Genomic DNA, 18,401 nt, shown 5'->3' on the forward strand with positions numbered 1-18,401 from the left:
TTAATATGATTTTAAATTGGAGGTCAAATTAAAAATTAACCACTCAAATTTACAATAATTAGTAAAAGTTGAAAAAAATGGAACACAAAAGTACGCGTAATTCAGGAGCGAAGATATTGACGGCATCGCCGAGGACGTAATATCACCTTAACAGGAACATAGGGGCGGGGCTCTGGTCGTGACGTAACCGGCGCAGAGCCTGACTTGCCCATATTTAGCAGGCTTGCCTCGGAGAGATCCCCAGCCTGCCAGCCAGCCTCACACTTCATCTGTCATACTCGGGGGGGAAAAAATCTCAACTCTTTCGGCGTGCACCGAGGACTTGACAGCTGGATTTTGTTTTATTTTTTCTGTTTTTGGGCAAACCGGGCTGTCGAAGACGACGACGCCGACGTCCTGTCGATAATTTTAGCCGGCGAAAGTGCCTGTTCTGCTGTTTTAATCCCCCCCCCCTACATCCCTCCGTAAAAGTAACCGTCACAATTCTACCTCGTCGCGAGTGAGCTAACCGGCTAACATTAGCCCGTATCTTCGACGTGTGACACGGTTTTAAATTCACCCCAAAGACGCCTCTTCGGCTTTTGTTGACTCTTTAACCCCGCGGCGATGACTTCCTGACCGCAGAGATACTTTTTAATCCAAAACGAAAAGAAAAAAGAAGGAGGCTTCACGAGCGAGCTAAACTGAGCTAACCCGAGTGGCGCCGCGCTAGCAGCGTCACCCGGGATTGGACACGTTGCCAACGGCGAGGAGGTGGTGTAGGGGCGGCCTACGGCTTGACACCCTCGCCCAGGCAAGGTGGGGTCGAAGAGACCCGGAGCCCGCCATTCTGCGGGGGCACAGGTTTTGCTGAGCCGCGGGGAGACACCGGCTTGAAGGGAGGAGAAACCGGAGGAGGGAGGAAGCAGGAGGACCGGGCAGGTTTTTTTTTTTGACAAGTGGGATCCGGGAAGTAAACCGGGCAGTGACCTCATGAATGGAAATCGGAACTACAGGTGAGACATTTTCTTTAATTTGACTGTTTTCTCTGGGGCCTTGCAGATTAACAACCGGGGAAGTTGTTTACCGTAGTCATGGAGACTGTCAGCGACACGCACAAAGTGGCAACTAAATAAGGCGGTCTTTTGCAACATTTATCGAGTAAAGTTCATATTTCACCTGAGAAAAATATTACGGCCTACCACCATATGTCACAAAAAGTGGATAGTGCACACAGTGCCCTCTGGATGATCGTTTGCTGTCATTGTTTTGTCACTATACGTCACTGGCATGGATAGTTTAAAAAAAATACTTGTAATACTAGTGACTAAAAAGTTATCGATGTGTGTCTCAATTTTTCCATGCAGATTGCACTTGAGGTGCAACAATTATTCTTATGTCTCTCATGTCAACAACTAATTTGATAATTGCAATCATTTAAAGTTATTGTAACTGTAACACCCTGTAACTGAACCAAAGACACCCCCTCATTACTGCCTGTCGTAAAGCCTAAATAGAGCAAAACCCTTAAAATAAATAAATTGACCAGTTAGACAAATTGCTGAATGTGTGAGGGTTTCCTGTATTTCCAATGGAAAGTGGCAGTTTTCTCCCCCCATGCCACTTGGTGGGTGGTTGAGTGGCGGCCTTGACCCCTTGCTAACATCGATATCTTTGGTAGTAGCAAACATGCCGAGTCTGCTCTGCCATTCGTCCTTGAGCCATTACTTAAAAAGGGTACTGCCATTGTCGAGTGCTCCAAAGTGCTTGCAATTATTACGATGTGTATTTTTGTCCTGTCCGTGTTGAATCCCTGCTTGAGGGTTCATTTGGGGTAAATTTCTGTGAAAGTGGTATCTGGTGGATTCTGAGAATCCTCAAAACACGCATCGATCTCCGTCACCATGCTCGGTCGGCGATAGATGGTGTAGTCACAAAGAATGATTTGCTATTTTGAGTCATCCATCTGTTTAGGACACTTGCTTTGGATTGGAGCTCATTTTGGGTAAATTCCCCAGTCGCTTTAAAATCTTTGTAATTTGCTCCAAAAGGGCCATCTTCCCATTCAATTTCTTTGATTTTATTTATGCATCCTGGTGTTGGTTGGGTCTTTTTTTACACTTGATTTTTTTTACTCTCAGCGAAATGATCATCTCATTGACTAAGGAAAGCCCCTTCAAATTTCTCGATGACAAAGGTCACTCTGATCGCAATCAGTGTGTTGTTGACTATTCCAAATTTCCCCACCCACTCCTGTATTCGTCTTGTAATAATGCAAATGTCAACGGTGAGTCGCTGTCAGGCGAGCTCTCCACGCTTGTGATCTCAGTGGCAGTTAAACGGCCCCAACTGCTCGGCTTTGTCCACGCTGTAATGGAAGCGTTCCACTTAATATGTGACTGTACAAACCGACTGGCCGGAGGCGCATTTGACATCATTTGATCTTCACCCCCTCCTCTGCCTCCCTTTTCCTCCTCATTAGTGTCCAGGCACTTCCCATGGCATGTATTGTAACATGAGGGACCAGGCGGTATTTTCCCAGTAACCGAGCGCTGCCGATTCGGTTACAACAGCTCCAAGTATCCCGTTAAGCAAATGAAAGAGATTTTTTTTTTCCGATCCAGTTGGTTTCCCAAGCATTTTTGTAGTTTACCATTCCAAATTTACTCCCCCCCCCCCCACACACACACATTTATAGCAGGTAATATTTGCATGTTTCCAATGTACAAGTGTAACTTTTTGACCTACTTAAATAATTGCAATTAAATAATAAATCATAATTTATCGCTATGCACGTGTCAACTATTTTATTTGATAATCATTCGTCTGTCGAATTTACTGCTTGAGGGATGAGCGAATTGCTTGAGTTTTGGAAAGAGTCCAAGTTGGTAGTAAACGGCAGGCCTCTGAACAGAGCGCTTGCAAGCGAGGGAGTGACACTGCCCCAAAATGTCCGCCGCAAAGGGGCCCCCGGTCAGCGCGGTGTTTGCTCACCGCATCGCCGTGTGTGTGATTCACACAGAGCAAGCTTCTACTCAGCCTTGAGCTTTCCACTCTTGCCTCGATATTGCGACTGGGCCGGTGGCGCCAAACGCCCCCACCGCCCACCTTCTTTGCTGAAATTTGACCTTCTCCTCGCATCCCTCTCAAATACACACAAACACACACACGCTTGTTGCACTCGCCGTTATAAGCAGACAAGCAGAGTCGCGTGAGAACATGCAAATGACTGTCTCAACCGAGCGGCTTTGAAAGACGACACTGCCGCGTTTGTCCGAGCGGCAGACCAGATTAACGCCGGCTGTCACATTAATGTGGGCTGGGTGGCAGAAAATAATTCAAATCTGTTTTGATATATGGCTCGTCAACATTAATGTTACACGATGGAGCCGAGAAGCTAAACTTAGTCATGGTCAAGGGGATACTGTGGCCATAAAGTAGGAGGTTTTTGTCTGACATTAACAATCAGTTTGACTTACTAACCTGTGTGTAAATTGTCTTAAAGCAGCTCAAGTTGGCGAAAAAAAAAAAAAAAGCTGACATTTCCTGGCTCGGCTCAATTGATACCTTAAGGCTGGACCATGATTGGACTTTGTCCATCATCTCCTCCTCTTCTATTTTTATCACATCCAAGTGACTAACCATGCAGGATGTGGCGGCGTTAGCCGCGGACTTCAGATGGGACACCCCGAAGAGGCCCAGGAAGGGCACGTGGAGGGGGTGGAGTCAGATGCCGTCAATCAATCTGCGTTTGTGTGTGTGACTGATGCCATTGTGCTCTGTTCCCACATTTCAAGCCTCCGTGGATTACAAACACAACAGCTGTATTGTGCACGTCTGTGTGTGTGTGAGAGCGCACTCGTGAGCGGTGTGGACGTTTATGTACTTGGGGGTGATGGATGTCGCTCTTGACTCTAGCCGTCCCCGCAACCATTTTGGATCACAACCAACTGTGTTCCATTCACCACTGGCAGTTTCTGCTAAGTTTTGCCAATATATCTGTCCAAGCCTACTTACAGAATTTGGACTGAATTTACTTAATTGACTAATTGAGGTATGGCCTAGCATAGTAATTGAGTAACTCAACTCAATTACACCAATTAGACAAAAAGCTACTACTTATATCCACAACATTTGTTTCTGAACTTTGGAAATTGCGGAAAAACTTGTGAAGGGGGAAAAAGCTAGGCTCCAGCAAGGCTGTCCATCATTTCTTTAAAATGAAGTCATAGTAACTGTACGGAAAAAAAAAAATATGAATGACGTCACCTCAACTTTCATCACGTCATTGTCATTGACAAAAAAAACAGGAAGTCATGCAAAGCCCTCCTCGCGCCCAGAGGAAGCCAGTTTGGCGCGGCGAGATGTTAATGCCGTCAAAATCCCGCCACTCCCTCGCAACCTCTTTGCTAACCCAGCTCGCATCCGGGCCCAAATTGAATTAGCGTCCGATTTAAGGCGACAGCTCCCTACAAAGGCTTTGAAGAATAATATCTGTCCTCTGTCTTTTGTGTTCCACTCGGGACAAAACCGCGGGGCACTTACTGTAAACAAACGCGCACAAGACTTGCGCAGGGGCCTCAGTATGAGGCACAAGTGAGTCAAATCAGCAATGAATCACTTTTGATTTACTGGTGCAGGATTTACTTACTAAGCTCTCATTTTTGAGTGTGTGTGTGGGAGGGGGGAGGGATACAAGTGCCGTACTGACTTCAATAGTCTGGTGACTTAAAATGTTTTCTCAAGCGTGGCAGGGCAGGCAAGACCCAGCAGACACTAAAATAGCTCCGGCATGTGCGCGGCACGTTTAAGCTGTTTTCTTTTTTTTCAAAGGGGGGCAAAGGGGAATCTGAGTGACTCATGCACAAGACATCTCAGCACGATAAATATGTTTGATTCCCAGAACGTAGCGAAAGAAAGGGCTGGTGGGGTTTTTTTTTGGGTGGTTTCCCCACCGTAGTAGCACCCACGTTGATGTTGGCATTTAGAATTTCTGCTGTGCGAATGTACGCAATCAGATTAGTTTATCAGTTACTGTGTGTTTGTGTGTGTTTGTGTGTGTGTTTGCCATTCTGCGTTTTGTTTAACATGAGACTAACTCCTTTTCTTAAGGTCAGTGATAAGCTTAAAATTAAAATTGTCAAAGCGTGTTGCTGCAGCCCCTGAAAATAATCTTAAGTACTGTATTTTCTGCACTACAAGGTGCACTGGATTATAAAGCGCACCTTCATTGAAAGCACTCATCCTCTCCTCCATTTTGTGCCCCTCCCTCAGGAGCCGTTGGGGCCCAGTCCCTGTTCGCCATGCCTCGGCGGCCCGGCTACGGCACCATGGGCAAGCCCATCAAGCTGCTGGCCAACTGCTTCCAGGTGGAGATCCCCAAGATGGATGTCTACCTTTACGAGGTGGACATCAAGCCTGACAAGTGTCCGCGGCGAGTCAACCGGTAAGCATCACACTTCCTGGAAGCTGTTTGGGTTTTCCGTACACGTGGCAGGACCGAATGAACATGCGCTGTGGTGGTTTGTCACAGGGAGGTGGTTGACTCCATGGTGCAGCACTTCAAGGTGACCATCTTTGGGGATCGCAGGCCAGTCTACGATGGCAAGAGGAGTCTGTACACGGCCAACCCGCTGCCTGTGGCGCCCACGGGGGTCAGATAACCACACAAACACCCACACATATATCTCATCTCATATTCTTTTCCTCACTTCACTCGCCCCCTTCTCAGGTGGACCTGGATGTCACTCTACCGGGCGAGGGGGGCAAAGATCGTCCTTTCAAGGTGTCCATCAAGTTTGTGTCTCTGGTGAGCTGGCACATGCTGCACGAAGTGCTGACGGGTCACAGCATGCCCGAGCCGCTGGAGCTGGACAAGCCCATTAGCACCAATCCTGTGCACGCTGTGGACGTGGTGCTGAGACACCTGCCGTCCATGAAGTGAGTTTGAAGGAATCTCAGATAATAATTCACGCCCTGCTATATTGCAGATTTTTCAGTTCTGCGTCAGTATCAGCCACCGCCATCCAAACGGAAATCAAACCAAGCTCAAATAGGATCTCAGTCAGGCTGCCCTCTAACCTAATATCACTTCCCTAAGATGGGCCAAGTAATCTCAACATGGCTTCTATAAAGCTTTATCAAAAGGCGTCTCTTTATATCTTTCATTTGAGTTTGTTTACAGCGGCCCCGCTATCACGTTGATGCATTGTCGCCGTGGAAAATGGGTGCCCTTTGCACCTCAATGCCACGCTTGCAACAAGAGCTCGCCGACGCCTTCGTATCTGCTCATACCCTTTAATGTCAACACTGATCATGGCATCTTTCATTATCTCATGTTGTCACTTTTGTTAGGGGTGGACAATGTTTACCTGATTTGATGACTCTGGAAAATGTTTATTTTTCTCCCCGGGAAACATAACCTCAATTATATGAACGCTGATTTTCCCCTCATAGATACACGCCGGTGGGCCGCTCCTTCTTCTCGGCTCCGGAGGGCTATGATCACCCCTTGGGCGGAGGCAGGGAGGTGTGGTTCGGCTTCCATCAGTCGGTGCGCCCCGCCATGTGGAAGATGATGCTGAACATTGATGGTAAGCCGTACAATCCTGGTGACCTTGGCCAGTAAAATGACGCTTGTGCGTGTTTGTTTGTTCGTAACTGGAAGGAAGTGAGGTCCTTTGGGGTGGATGGGAGCTGACTAATTGGTTGCTATGGAAACAGGGCCGCGCATGCGAGTGGGGATGTGTGTGTGTTTGTGGGGGGACTATGTGGTTAGACAATGTGTTCAACTGTGTATGGGGAGAGGGGTTTGCAGCCGTGTTGGTGTGTGTTAGAGATGCCCGTATGTGTTTGTTTTGTATGTGAGTGTTTGTGGTGGATGTGTGTGTTTGATTGCTGTGTGTCTGTATGTGTGAGCAGGGCTGTGTGCTACATGGAGCATTTCCTTGGCATTCAAGGTTTCAAAGCTAATTTGGTCAGTAAGCACTCTTGCGCGGGGGTTAGTATAGTCTGTTGCTCACATTATATTGACACCCTCCCAGACTCAGCCACTTCCTTCAAATATGTGTAATTACAGAGAAATGACACCCTTCAATTTTGCATTTAATGTGACTGACTCAGAGTCTGGTGGTGGTGCGGGTAGAGTGGGAGGGGGGTTGTTGTGGTGTCACCTGCTCCTGTCGTCTCAACAACACTCGTTAAAGTTGGTAAAAGAAGTTGGTTAGATCACAGCAGCTGAACCGCACTCTCACTTCTCTCTTGTAGCTAGTAAAAACAGTTGTTAGGTCTGTAACAGCAACATTCTGTCATCAAGTACCCCAAAAACAAGAATTAAAGGAAAACTTGTATACTAATTTTTGCGTCCCCAAAAACTTGCAGGTCTGCTTACCTTTTGACAGCGAGTTTTAGGGGGTGTCGTTCTGCCAATGCTCGGAGATGGTGGATCTGGTTGCCGAGTCATGGGCGAAGAAAGTTGGTGACCGAGTGGCGTTATGTAAATTAGCCGGGTCGTAAATTCAGAAGGGCTTGCTTGCTAATGGCTTGCAAAAGATTTACTTGGTCGTGTAATTTCCCACTTGATGGATGCGCAGGCACTCCAGAGCCACAGCTATTTGTTTACAACACGTTAAAGTGGCCATTTTGCATAATTCATCCCCTTTAAATGCTTTGATGCTGGCTACTTTGTCTCATAGCCTGGGTTGCTACACAAGCCGTGACATGGCTCGCCTTTTTCTCCGGCAGTGTCCGCCACCGCCTTTTACAAGGCCCAGCCGGTCATCCAGTTCATGTGCGAAGTGCTGGACATCCACAACATAGACGAGCAGCCGCGCCCTCTCACCGACTCGCACCGGGTCAAGTTCACCAAAGAAATCAAAGGTAAAGAGCAGACGCTGCTGAGACCAAAAAAACGTTTTACTTGAACTCGTTGTGTTCATTAGGTTTGAAGGTTGAAGTGACGCACTGCGGAACCATGCGGAGGAAGTACCGCGTTTGCAACGTGACCCGCCGGCCGGCCAGCCATCAAACGTGAGTCACCCACAAGGCAACGTGGTTCTGTGGTCGTTTGGATGTGTGTATGGGGGGGCGGGAAAACTGCAGATGCTTGGTGACTGGTTTCATCATGAAGTCAGCATTAGTCATCCAGTAGGGAAGCTGCCACTTAACCGTTTGTCGCCATTTGATTCTTCCAAAAGTTACATTAAGTAGTTTTCGTAACAATTGCACTTGTGTTTACATGCAGGTTCCCCCTCCAGCTGGAGAATGGCCAGACTGTGGAGCGCACCGTAGCCCAGTATTTCAGGGAGAAGTACAGCCTGCAGCTCAAGTACCCCCACCTGCCCTGTCTGCAGGTGGGCCAGGAGCAGAAGCACACCTACCTGCCCCTGGAGGTGAGAGAGACCACCAAGCTAAAACACACAAAAACAAGCTCCAAGTAAAAAAAAAATAAAGTGACGCTCGGTTGTTTTGGGCAGGTGTGTAACATTGTAGCCGGTCAGCGATGTATCAAGAAGCTGACAGATAATCAAACATCCACCATGATCAAGGCCACGGCTCGCTCCGCGCCTGACAGACAGGAAGAAATCAGCAGGCTGGTGAGCCTCACAGAACAAATCCTGGTTCCGTCGCCTGCAAATATTCCAAGCTGATCCTCCACCTCCTCTTTCTTTTCATTCAAGGTACGCAGCGCCAACTACGACGCCGACCCCTTCGTGCAGGAGTTCCAGTTCAAAGTGCGCGACGAGATGGCTCACGTGACGGGGCGAGTGCTACCCGCCCCCATGCTGCAGTACGGCGGCAGGGTGAGCACAGAGCACTTTATGGTACCCTTCTTTTCACACCCATTCTCTCGTTTAATGTCTGACAGGCTGGCTGGCACACTTAAATTAGCGGGGAAACTAACACGCTGGCTTCTGTTTCATGTTATGTTTGTTGTACTTACTTGGGGCTCAATTTTGTAAGCTAGATAATGTGGGGAAGAAAAATAAGTTGGGACTAAGCCACAATCTGAATTAACATCTATGTTTTATTTTTGATCCTTTGATAGTTGAGTGTTTGTGTCATGAGTTTTAGAAAGAGAGCCATAAAAGTGTTTTTGCTTGTACAAGGGCATCACAATAAGTGGAAAGTGTTTTTTTTTTTTTTGGTGGAAAGTGTCATTTATCTCAACTTTTCCACTTTGAAAAATAAATTTTAGTATTGATTAAATTGACTCTACCTATAGTTCCTCCTATTTATGATTACGATTTTGATGTAAAAAATGCGCCACTTGAATTTTTGGAAAAATTTGTTGTGCATCTATATAATATTGACAGTGCTTCACTTTTTCTTCCTTTTGTTAGGGTTACAGGCTTTTTCTAAAATTGATTAGATTTGTGTTTTCCCTCAAAATTGTATGCACAACCCCATGATAACACTGTGAAAGATTTCTGAGAAAAAGTTAGATGCCCATTCCAGATGCGATCATTAATGAGATGCATGTTTGTTCTTGTTCGTAAACGTCTCCACAATTGACTCTAATAATCCCGAGTGCACAAGGTGAGACTGCACCTGTCATTTTAGAACCGCACAGTGGCCACGCCCAGTCACGGGGTGTGGGATATGAGGGGCAAGCAGTTCCACACCGGTGTCGAAATCAAGATGTGGGCCATCGCCTGCTTCGCAACGCAGCGCCAGTGTCGGGAAGACATTCTCAAGTCAGAAGAAATTAACGCGTTTTTAGTTTTAAACCGATGCTGTCAGCTTGGTCGTAACAAAACAAAATGTCCATTTAGGGCGTTCACGGACCAACTACGCAAGATCTCTAAGGACGCCGGCATGCCCATCCAGGGCCAGCCGTGTTTCTGCAAGTACGCGCAGGGAGCGGATAGCGTGGAGCCCATGTTCAGACACCTGAAGAACACCTACGCCGGATTACAGCTCATCATTGTCATTCTGCCTGGCAAAACTCCCGTCTACGGTTAGACGATAATGTCATCTTAGCCCGACGTGAACTGTACGAGTTGACTTCGTATCTCCACATTCAGCGGAGGTGAAGCGCGTGGGAGACACGCTGCTGGGCATGGCCACGCAGTGCGTCCAGGTGAAGAACGTGGTCAAGACATCCCCTCAGACCCTCTCCAACCTCTGCCTCAAGATCAACGTCAAGCTGGGGGGCATCAACAACATCCTGGTGCCACACCAAAGGTAAAGCCTTTGCGTCTTTAGCGCTTGAACGCTCACTCAACAATGGCCGCTTTTCATTTTGTGCACGTCCCTTTGCAGGCCGTCAGTGTTTCAGCAGCCAGTCATCTTTCTGGGAGCCGATGTGACACATCCGCCTGCCGGGGATGGCAAGAAGCCCTCCATTGCTGCAGTAAGTTCCATCTTGATTAGTATTATATTCATGGGGGCTTAAGCCTGCTCCAGCAAAACACTTAAGAGTGCGCGTTGTCTCCCCCAGGTGGTGGGCAGCATGGACGCCCACCCCAGCCGCTACTGCGCCACCGTGCGGGTGCAGAGGCCCAGGCAGGAGGTAATCCAGGATCTGGCCTCGATGGTGCGCGAGCTGCTCATCCAGTTCTACAAGTCCACACGTTACAAGCCCACCCGCATCATTTTCTACAGGGACGGAGTTTCTGAAGGCCAGTTCAGACAGGTCAGCTTCTAAGTGACATCGAACCATGGGGAACTTCTTTGATGCAAACGTTTGATGGAAATCCTTTTGAGGGGGTGACAGTAAATTGCAGACTTCTCACCGTACGCTGTTACATTTGCAGATTGAATTTAGGAGACAGGAGAGGCAGCAGCAATAAGACAGGCCAAACAAAATCCAGATGTCAGGGGAGGCAGTCATTAACCCATTAATAGGTTTCAACAGCGAGACTGGAAGAGTCACAGAAAGGCAGAGAAGAGGACTTCCTTGGAAATTTTCTTTCTATTCTGAATTTTGCCGTTCAGATCCTTGTTAGAGAACTGTGAGTTGTGCATAAAGCGCTGAAACATATGCATTCAAAAGTTCAGAGAGGGTCCAGTTAAGTTCACTTGTAAAGACATAAAATGCATTTTTAAGTTCAACCTGAAACTGAATATCCTTCATCGTTTGTGAATAGTTTGCTTCTTGTTGTCCAGGTGCTGTATTACGAGCTGCTGGCCATCCGCGAGGCCTGCATCAGCCTGGAGAAGGAGTACCAGCCGGGTATCACCTACATCGTGGTGCAGAAACGCCACCACACGCGCCTCTTCTGCGCCGACCGCAACGAGCGAGTACGTTTCCTTCCGCTCTTAGCAGAGCGGGCCACTTTGATTACTTTTTGTAGCATTGGTCCGCCGTTTACCTTTCCACAGGTTGTTAATTAGCGGTCGAGTAAAGCATTAGGGCCCAGACAGCTGTGGCAATCGAGCCCCCCCCCCCCTTGCTCACAAAGAGCCGGAAGCTCTCCGGAGCATTTATGCTTTAATCGTTAGACCCGGACCGACTTGTTTGCTACAGCAATATGTGATTTTTAAAATAATAATAATAATTACTTTAAAAACATATCCTACTATTTATTTTTGCAAGTTACCCTTTTGTAAGCTTTTGCTGCAGTGCTGGAAAGTGGGAAAAGTGGGAAAGTTTTTCCCTCAAAAATATAATTCTTGAATTCATTCTAAAAATATGCATAATGGATGTTAGCGGTGAGAAGTGACAGAACGCCGAAATGTTTGCCAGGTCGGACGCAGCGGAAACATTCCCGCTGGTACGACGGTGGATACGGACATCACGCATCCTTACGAGTTTGACTTTTACCTCTGCAGTCACGCTGGAATACAGGTGAGCTTTCTCATCGTCATTTGAGTTTATTTCCTGTCAATGAAATTCTGACAATTGCTTCGTCTGGTTGGCAGGGCACCAGCCGGCCCTCGCACTACCACGTACTGTGGGACGACAACTGTTTCACGGCTGACGAGTTCCAGCTGCTCACTTACCAGTTGTGCCACACCTATGTGCGCTGCACCCGCTCGGTGTCCATCCCCGCGCCCGCATACTACGCCCACCTGGTGGCCTTCCGCGCCCGCTACCATCTGGTGGACAAAGAACACGACAGGTAAGGCCACAGGGGTGCGATCCCGCTACAAATGTCTTGACTCTCACATTGTAATATTAAGATTTTATTTCTCTGGGTAGAATACTGCTGATCTCAAAAGTTTACATTTTCTTTCCTTTAAGAAAAACAAAACCTTGCTATCACATAGTCACTATTTTTGTCATTGAGTTTTTTTTTTTAAATGACAAATGAATAATCTCTTGGAAGATTCCAATCTTTTCCCTCCCTGTAAAAATCCTCCTTAAAATTGTGACGTTTTAATTGTCCCTTAAATAATATGACTTATTGTAAGATTGAAAAGATTGATTGGGTTCTCCGGAGATAACTCATTTTTTCCCCCAAACATTTAGTTTTTGCTGTCTGATGAGATTAATAATTGCAAAACGAAGAAAATGCCCCCCCCCCCCCCCCTTTAGTTGGAAATGGTTCATTTTAGCAATCAGTATTTACTCTGTGTCCACCGTGCAGCGCCGAGGGCAGCCATGTGTCAGGTCAGAGTAATGGTCGAGACCCGCAGGCACTGGCCAAAGCTGTCCAAATCCACCATGACACCCTGAGGACCATGTACTTCGCTTGAGCTGCAACCCACCCACAACCACCATCCTCCACACACTCAACACACGCACACACAAACACACACACGGTTGGCTTGGCAGGCGGAAAGTCCTCACACACATACACACACACACGCCTAGTCAATCCGGATCCGACACTGTGCAGAGGGAAGTAGGGAGAAGGAGGATGCGGCACCCCACACTGGATTGAGGATGCAAAAACGCTGCTTTTGACCAGGAAAAAAAACGAAACAAAACTCAGCACTAATATGCAATAGAAACCAGCCAACTCCTTTTATTTCCATCCTTTCTTCCCCCTCCCTTTCTTTGTTTCCCCTTCTTTTATGCTGTGCTCCCCTGTTTACATTCAGGGCACCGCTCCTCAAATCAGTTCACAAGCAGCAGCACTTTTATATTCTTTTTTTGTGTGTGTTTTTAAGCAAACGGGGGAGCGGTGGGAAGGCGCTTAGATTATGACTTTATTTTTCTCCTTTGCTCCCTCCCGCTTGTGATATAACCAGTTCTTTGAGCACACTGCCATCAGTTGTCTACAAGGTGGAACGTCATCCCCGAAAGGCCTCATGACGTTCTGTTCTGCTGTGGGTTAGATCAGAATTTTTTTGTTTAAACTAAATCAAATTAACCAGTAAAAATCAAGATTTTTTTTTAAGTACAAAAAAATTGCCTAAAACTTATTGCTGGTCTCATAGTGTGTTTTTAATGAGCAAATTTATGTTTTTTTTTTTTTATATATCTCCCTCTCGTAAAATTGACCAGTAAAAATTCTAGATTTTCTTTGGTGGGAGTATGCTAGGGTAACTTCTTCCAGATCTTTCTTTTTTCCTTCTTTAATTTTAATACATATATAATTTAAAGATGTTTACAAATTTCGATCTGACCATCAACATAATTTGGGATGAAATTTGACAATGGATCAATTTGACCCACAGTATAACAGAAGGGTTAAACTTGACAATGGGTCAATTTGACCCAAAGCAAAACAGGAGGGTTAAAGACGCTGTCACTAGTTTCTCTTGTCTCAATACATCATCACAGCCATCGCTCGATTTTCAAATCGTATTTAAGTATAACACTGTTGTCTTTTTATATCCTGATGTCATTTTTTTAATCCATTCTTTTTTTGTTTTGCATCATGTGAAGCTTTGACATGTCCCTTACCTTGTCGCAACCATTTTATTTCCTGGGCAACACTTTTTTTTGTTTGTTTTTTGCTTTTGAGTGGAAACAATGTTGGCGGGTCTTCCCTTGTGCAATAATGTGCAGAAGGAGAGTTAATTGATCCACACGTTTGGCAAGAGGTTTGCATTAGGCACTTTTGAAATGATTTTTTTTGTTATCTGTGCGCAAAGTGCGGTTTCGACGACATTTCACATTCTTGAAGGATTCACATGTTTTGGAATTCCCGATAAATTATATTTCCGGACTGATTGCAGCAACGTGGAGTACAAATGCCATAAGAGAGAGAGCGGGAGTATTTTAAGTGCCTGGCGAAAAGTGAAGCGCGCCATGCCAAACGGGCAAAGTAACTCAACCGACAAAATGTTTCACCCGATGCCTCGTGTTCTTCTCAACAAAGCGACTTTTCTACACGACTGTATCGGAAAACCATCCTGACATTGATGTGTGCTTTATCATGTTTGTGCCTGTACCGCAGTGTTAGCTGGTAGCTTTGCTTGGAGACAGCAGTCCGATCGTCTTGCAATTATAATCATGTTTTGAGTTGCTCCACAAGCTAAAACTGGCTTCGGAAAAAAACAAAAACAAAAAAATAGCAGAAAATGGAGACTACTTTTTTTTTTGGTTTATTCTGTCAAATCTAGTCTGGAGAGCGGTCGCTGTTTGACTCCTTTACGCTGCTGATCGTCTGAAACTTTTTTTTTTTTGTAGGGTCAGGTGGATGGTTTTTTTTCCTTTACAAAGTTAACTGCACTAAAAGAAGCATGTGTTCTGCTTGCGGACACAGGCGTGGTGCTACTCGAACGCATAGCAAATCCGAGGCTGAACTGAACTTGAGACAAGTTGAGCAGGTTAGGAGAAATCAGAAACCATTAGGGTGACCCCCTTGGTAGCCCAGTGCTGGTTTTGGTATCTGATGGGTTCTCAATTCCTCTGATTTTAGTTGGTGTGGAACAGCCATCACTGCTGGGGTGAATATGGGATGGCCCCATTACCCATTTTTTTTTGTGTTGGCATGACTCTCACTTCCCTAGTGAATGTGGGATAGTCGCTCTACCCTGCTGGGAATTGGATGCCTGGATATCTCCCACTTGCCTGGTGATTAGGGATTAGCTCCACTACTCCGCATGTTCCTCGGGATATTTGGGTTTTGGATGGTTCCCTAATCTCTCTGTGGAGGTAGCCCTGAAAACCTTATAGTCTGGAAAAGATGTGTTGGAAAATCTTTTATCTATTGTTGCATTGGACTACCTTCGGAAGGCGTTTCCCTCCGGCGTGGAAGCTTCCGGAGGTCAGAGGCGGTGTAATGAAATGCCTTTAAAAAAAAAAAAAAAAAAGCCAGATCAAAAGTATATTTGTAAATTTGAAATGATGTACTACACACCAATTATTTTTGCTAACAGATTAAAAAAAATGTAGTTGAATTATTCTTAGTAATAAATGTAACACCGTATGTTATGGTTTGAAAAAGTGAAATAGAAAGTTTTTATTCAAATTATTGCAATAGACTGTTGACGTGTGTCGCTGTAAATCGTATCGTGTGTATGTGCCGAACGGTGGCGGGTGGTCCAAAGTAGCGATCTGTCTTGACCGCGACTGTCATAATGTTTGGGCAGCAGACTCGGAACCACCGACCGGACCTCGAATGATCATTTTGTAGACGTGTATTCAAAGAGTGAGAAAACGTATTAGCTCTTGAATGTTCTTTAGCGTTTTTTTGTTTTGTTTTTTACTCCACCCTGGTGCTGACACCTGCCCCTAAACAGGCAAGTGATCCATTTGTAAAGAGTGTCAGAATATTAATGAAGTGGGTATTTTTTTTTTTTTTTTTTTTTACGACTTCACAATCTGACAGAAGCAGTTGCTGGTGCTTGTTCAAGGAGAATCCAAGGCTGAACTTCCTTCCAGACTTTTAGGCAGATTAGCAAAGTAGGAAAATTCGAAGGTGGCCCTTGGTGCCACCCCCCCCCCCCCAAATGTCTGAGGGTACTATAGTGGAATGGCTCCCGCCACCCCCACTGTTGTTTTCTTTTGTCCACCTCCTGCTCCAGAACTGACAAGTGGTCTTTCTTTCAAAGATGTATTTTTTTTTTTTTGACATTTTTTTTCCCCTCACAGTTCAATCCCCACCCTGACCCCGAGAACCTGTTTCTTTGCCCTTTAGAAAACCCCTTTAAAAGCGAGGTGAAGGGACTTTTTTTTTGCGATTTGGATGTCTTATTGTGCCTAATTCATGGCTTTGTGAGGACACGAAAGGTTAAGTGATGCCGCAGTGGTGGTACGACAGGTGTTTACAAGACCTCTCATTCAGCTGGAATGAAAATGGAGATACCGTGACAGGAAGTGACACAAGTTCAAGGAATGTTTTGCTCGATTTTTATCGAAAAGCTTCGTTTCCCTTTAAAGTGGAAGGTGTAATTTCCACAGAAAGTAACGGTCCACACAGGAAGTGCCTTTCCTCTTGACTCTCCTTTTTTCCCCCCCAATTTCCTCTCTATAGACTGACAAACATTGGTAGTGTCTTGGATTTTGTTGTGGTACAACCCGATGTGGAGAAACCATGAATGTCAACCACAGCACTTTAGAGACCAACATTTAAATGAGGTTCAGTACCTTATGTCTCAACCTGGAGTTTTTAAATCCACGACTTGGACCTTTTAAATGCGTGGGGGTGTCAACAAAACGTTTGACGGAGTGGGAGGACTGAAGCTTTCATTTGTCTTGAAGGGCATTAAATAAAAAAAGAGAGACCAGCATCAGTATTGAACGGTTCACGGAGACCTGGCACTCCCTCATGCTCGTGCAATGTCGGGGGATGGCAAAATGAGCCAGTAGGGTGTTGACTGTAAGGGTCTAAATCCAGTTGGAATTGGGGGTTAACTTTTTTTTTAGTTTTTTTTTTTTTAGGGAGTTCTCTGAAACACTGCACCTCACTTACCTTGGTATGCTGCATAATGTTCTACGACATAAAAGACAAAAACTGCGAATTGCTTATGACATACAATACATGCTCGAATAATGCCTGACATTCGTAACTATTTTAGAGTTTAAAAGCATAACTATAAAACATTTTTTGTCTTAACAGATTTTTTTTTTATTTGTTCTTGAGCCGACTTTCCTTTTTGTTGTCCTATTTAAATGTGTTAATGGAATATATATATTAAGCCTTTATATGCGGAGTATTTTATGGCGTATTTATTGAGTGTTTTTTCGGTTGTTTTTGTGGAAGGTTTTTGGAGCCTCATTCTCGGACGCGCAAGCACAACAATACATGCGAACGGGCTGATTTTTTTTTTTTAATTTTTTTATTTTACGGGACTTCCTCATAATTTAACCTCCAAACGCCAATCCCGACGTCATAAGCAGTTTGAGACCTGAGACTTTGGGCTACCTTTGCCATATCAATTCCATTGGATGGATTACACTATGTAAGGGGCATTGGGTTTTCGGCTGAAATTTCAAGATGAACCAAAAATGCACTAGTAAAGTAGCTAGCTAGATAATTAGCTTATACAAAAGCGTAGAAGTTGTAAAACTAGCCAGTACATAGAACTGAAATAATGAACAATGCGATCAAAAATGGAGACAAGGTCAAATTGGGTGATTCTATAAAGCTGACGAGACATTTTTGGTTCATCCTGAAATTTCATTCAAAAGCCAGATGATCATGCCTTTTTGTGAGAAACGTATCTACAAAAGGTCTGGTGTTCTTGTGCCACATGAGGACGGGTGTCAATTTAAAAAATAATAAAAATAATTGTGTCCTACGCCTGCGTACTTGAAACCAATCGTACGTTTCGTCTCTTCTCGTTTCAAAACCACTAAAATCGCTACGCTAAAGTCTCTCTGTTCGGGATGGTCCGAGTTTTTCTCAGCATGTTTTCTGTCATGTCCGGCTACCCGCCGACGACAAAATCCGATCCGATCCCAATCAGAAGGCGAGCTAGCGAGACCTGTGCCTGTCTTGTGTCTTCTTTGGGCAAACGAGATTGTACTTTTTTTTCTTTTTTTCCCAAAGCGGAATAATGTAACCTCCATTTGTTACTTAATCCGGTTTGTGTTTTTTTTTTCACACCCCAACAGCATTCCAGTACTGAAAGTTGAACCAAATATTGCGAAAGAGATTAAACGTCCTGATTGCTTGTCCGTGGCCAAGGAAACGTTTTATTTGATTTTTTTTTTTTTTTTTTTTTTAACGTAGCATCTCTTTGCGTCAGTCATATGTATAAAGATCTGTACAACGACGCCAACGTGATTCGCATTTGTCGCAATTGTACCGACTGCTCGACTCTTTGCTTTTTGTAACTTGTTCCTTTAGGTTGTTGGCCTTTTTTTTAAGTATTGCTTTGCTTCTGTTTGAAGTGTATGTTTGACTAATACTTGCAATAAAATGCTTTGCTTTTTCCTTACCATTACCTAACAAACACTCCAAGACTTTTATTCCATGTTCACTCAGTTTGAAATTTTAACATTTGTGCTTAAGTTTTAGGGTGAGATGATAACCTGAGATGGCCTAAATAGTCATACTCTGTTCGTAAATTAATAACTCAGATGCTTCTGTGAATAGGTAAATTACACAAAAGAGTTGCAGAAGAAATACTGATTC

The 18,401-nt window shown here is 45.1% G+C and overlaps 1 protein-coding gene across 4 annotated transcripts; it reads left to right on the forward strand.

Moving 5' to 3' along the window:
• The first annotated feature begins 236 nt into the window (after window positions 1-236).
• Window positions 237-18,219, forward strand: ago3a (argonaute RISC catalytic component 3a). 4 transcript variants are annotated; one of them, XM_088386724.1, is made up of 19 exons: window positions 237-995; window positions 5,254-5,425; window positions 5,513-5,633; window positions 5,711-5,919; window positions 6,436-6,572; window positions 7,723-7,857; window positions 7,920-8,007; window positions 8,222-8,369; window positions 8,454-8,573; window positions 8,658-8,801; window positions 9,541-9,674; window positions 9,753-9,937; window positions 10,005-10,164; window positions 10,243-10,333; window positions 10,421-10,615; window positions 11,089-11,223; window positions 11,669-11,770; window positions 11,845-12,044; window positions 12,513-18,219. In XM_088386724.1, the coding sequence occupies exons 1-19, from the start codon at window positions 977-979 to the stop codon at window positions 12,619-12,621; spliced, it is 2,604 nt and encodes an 867-aa protein (XP_088242850.1). In that variant the 5' UTR covers window positions 237-976; the 3' UTR covers window positions 12,622-18,219. The 4 variants fall into 4 exon arrangements, 3 of the variants coding, with proteins under 3 accessions (XP_088242850.1, XP_088242852.1, XP_088242849.1); XM_088386726.1 differs by having other exon boundaries at window positions 8,658-8,780; XM_088386723.1 differs by having other exon boundaries at window positions 8,658-8,780; window positions 9,541-9,937.
• The last annotated feature ends 182 nt before the right edge of the window (window positions 18,220-18,401 follow it).

The sequence above is a fragment of the Syngnathus floridae genome, chromosome 10, assembly GCF_059516105.1.
Source record: "Syngnathus floridae isolate MCC-2025c chromosome 10, RoL_Sflo_1.0, whole genome shotgun sequence".
NCBI lineage: Eukaryota > Metazoa > Chordata > Actinopteri > Syngnathiformes > Syngnathidae > Syngnathus > Syngnathus floridae.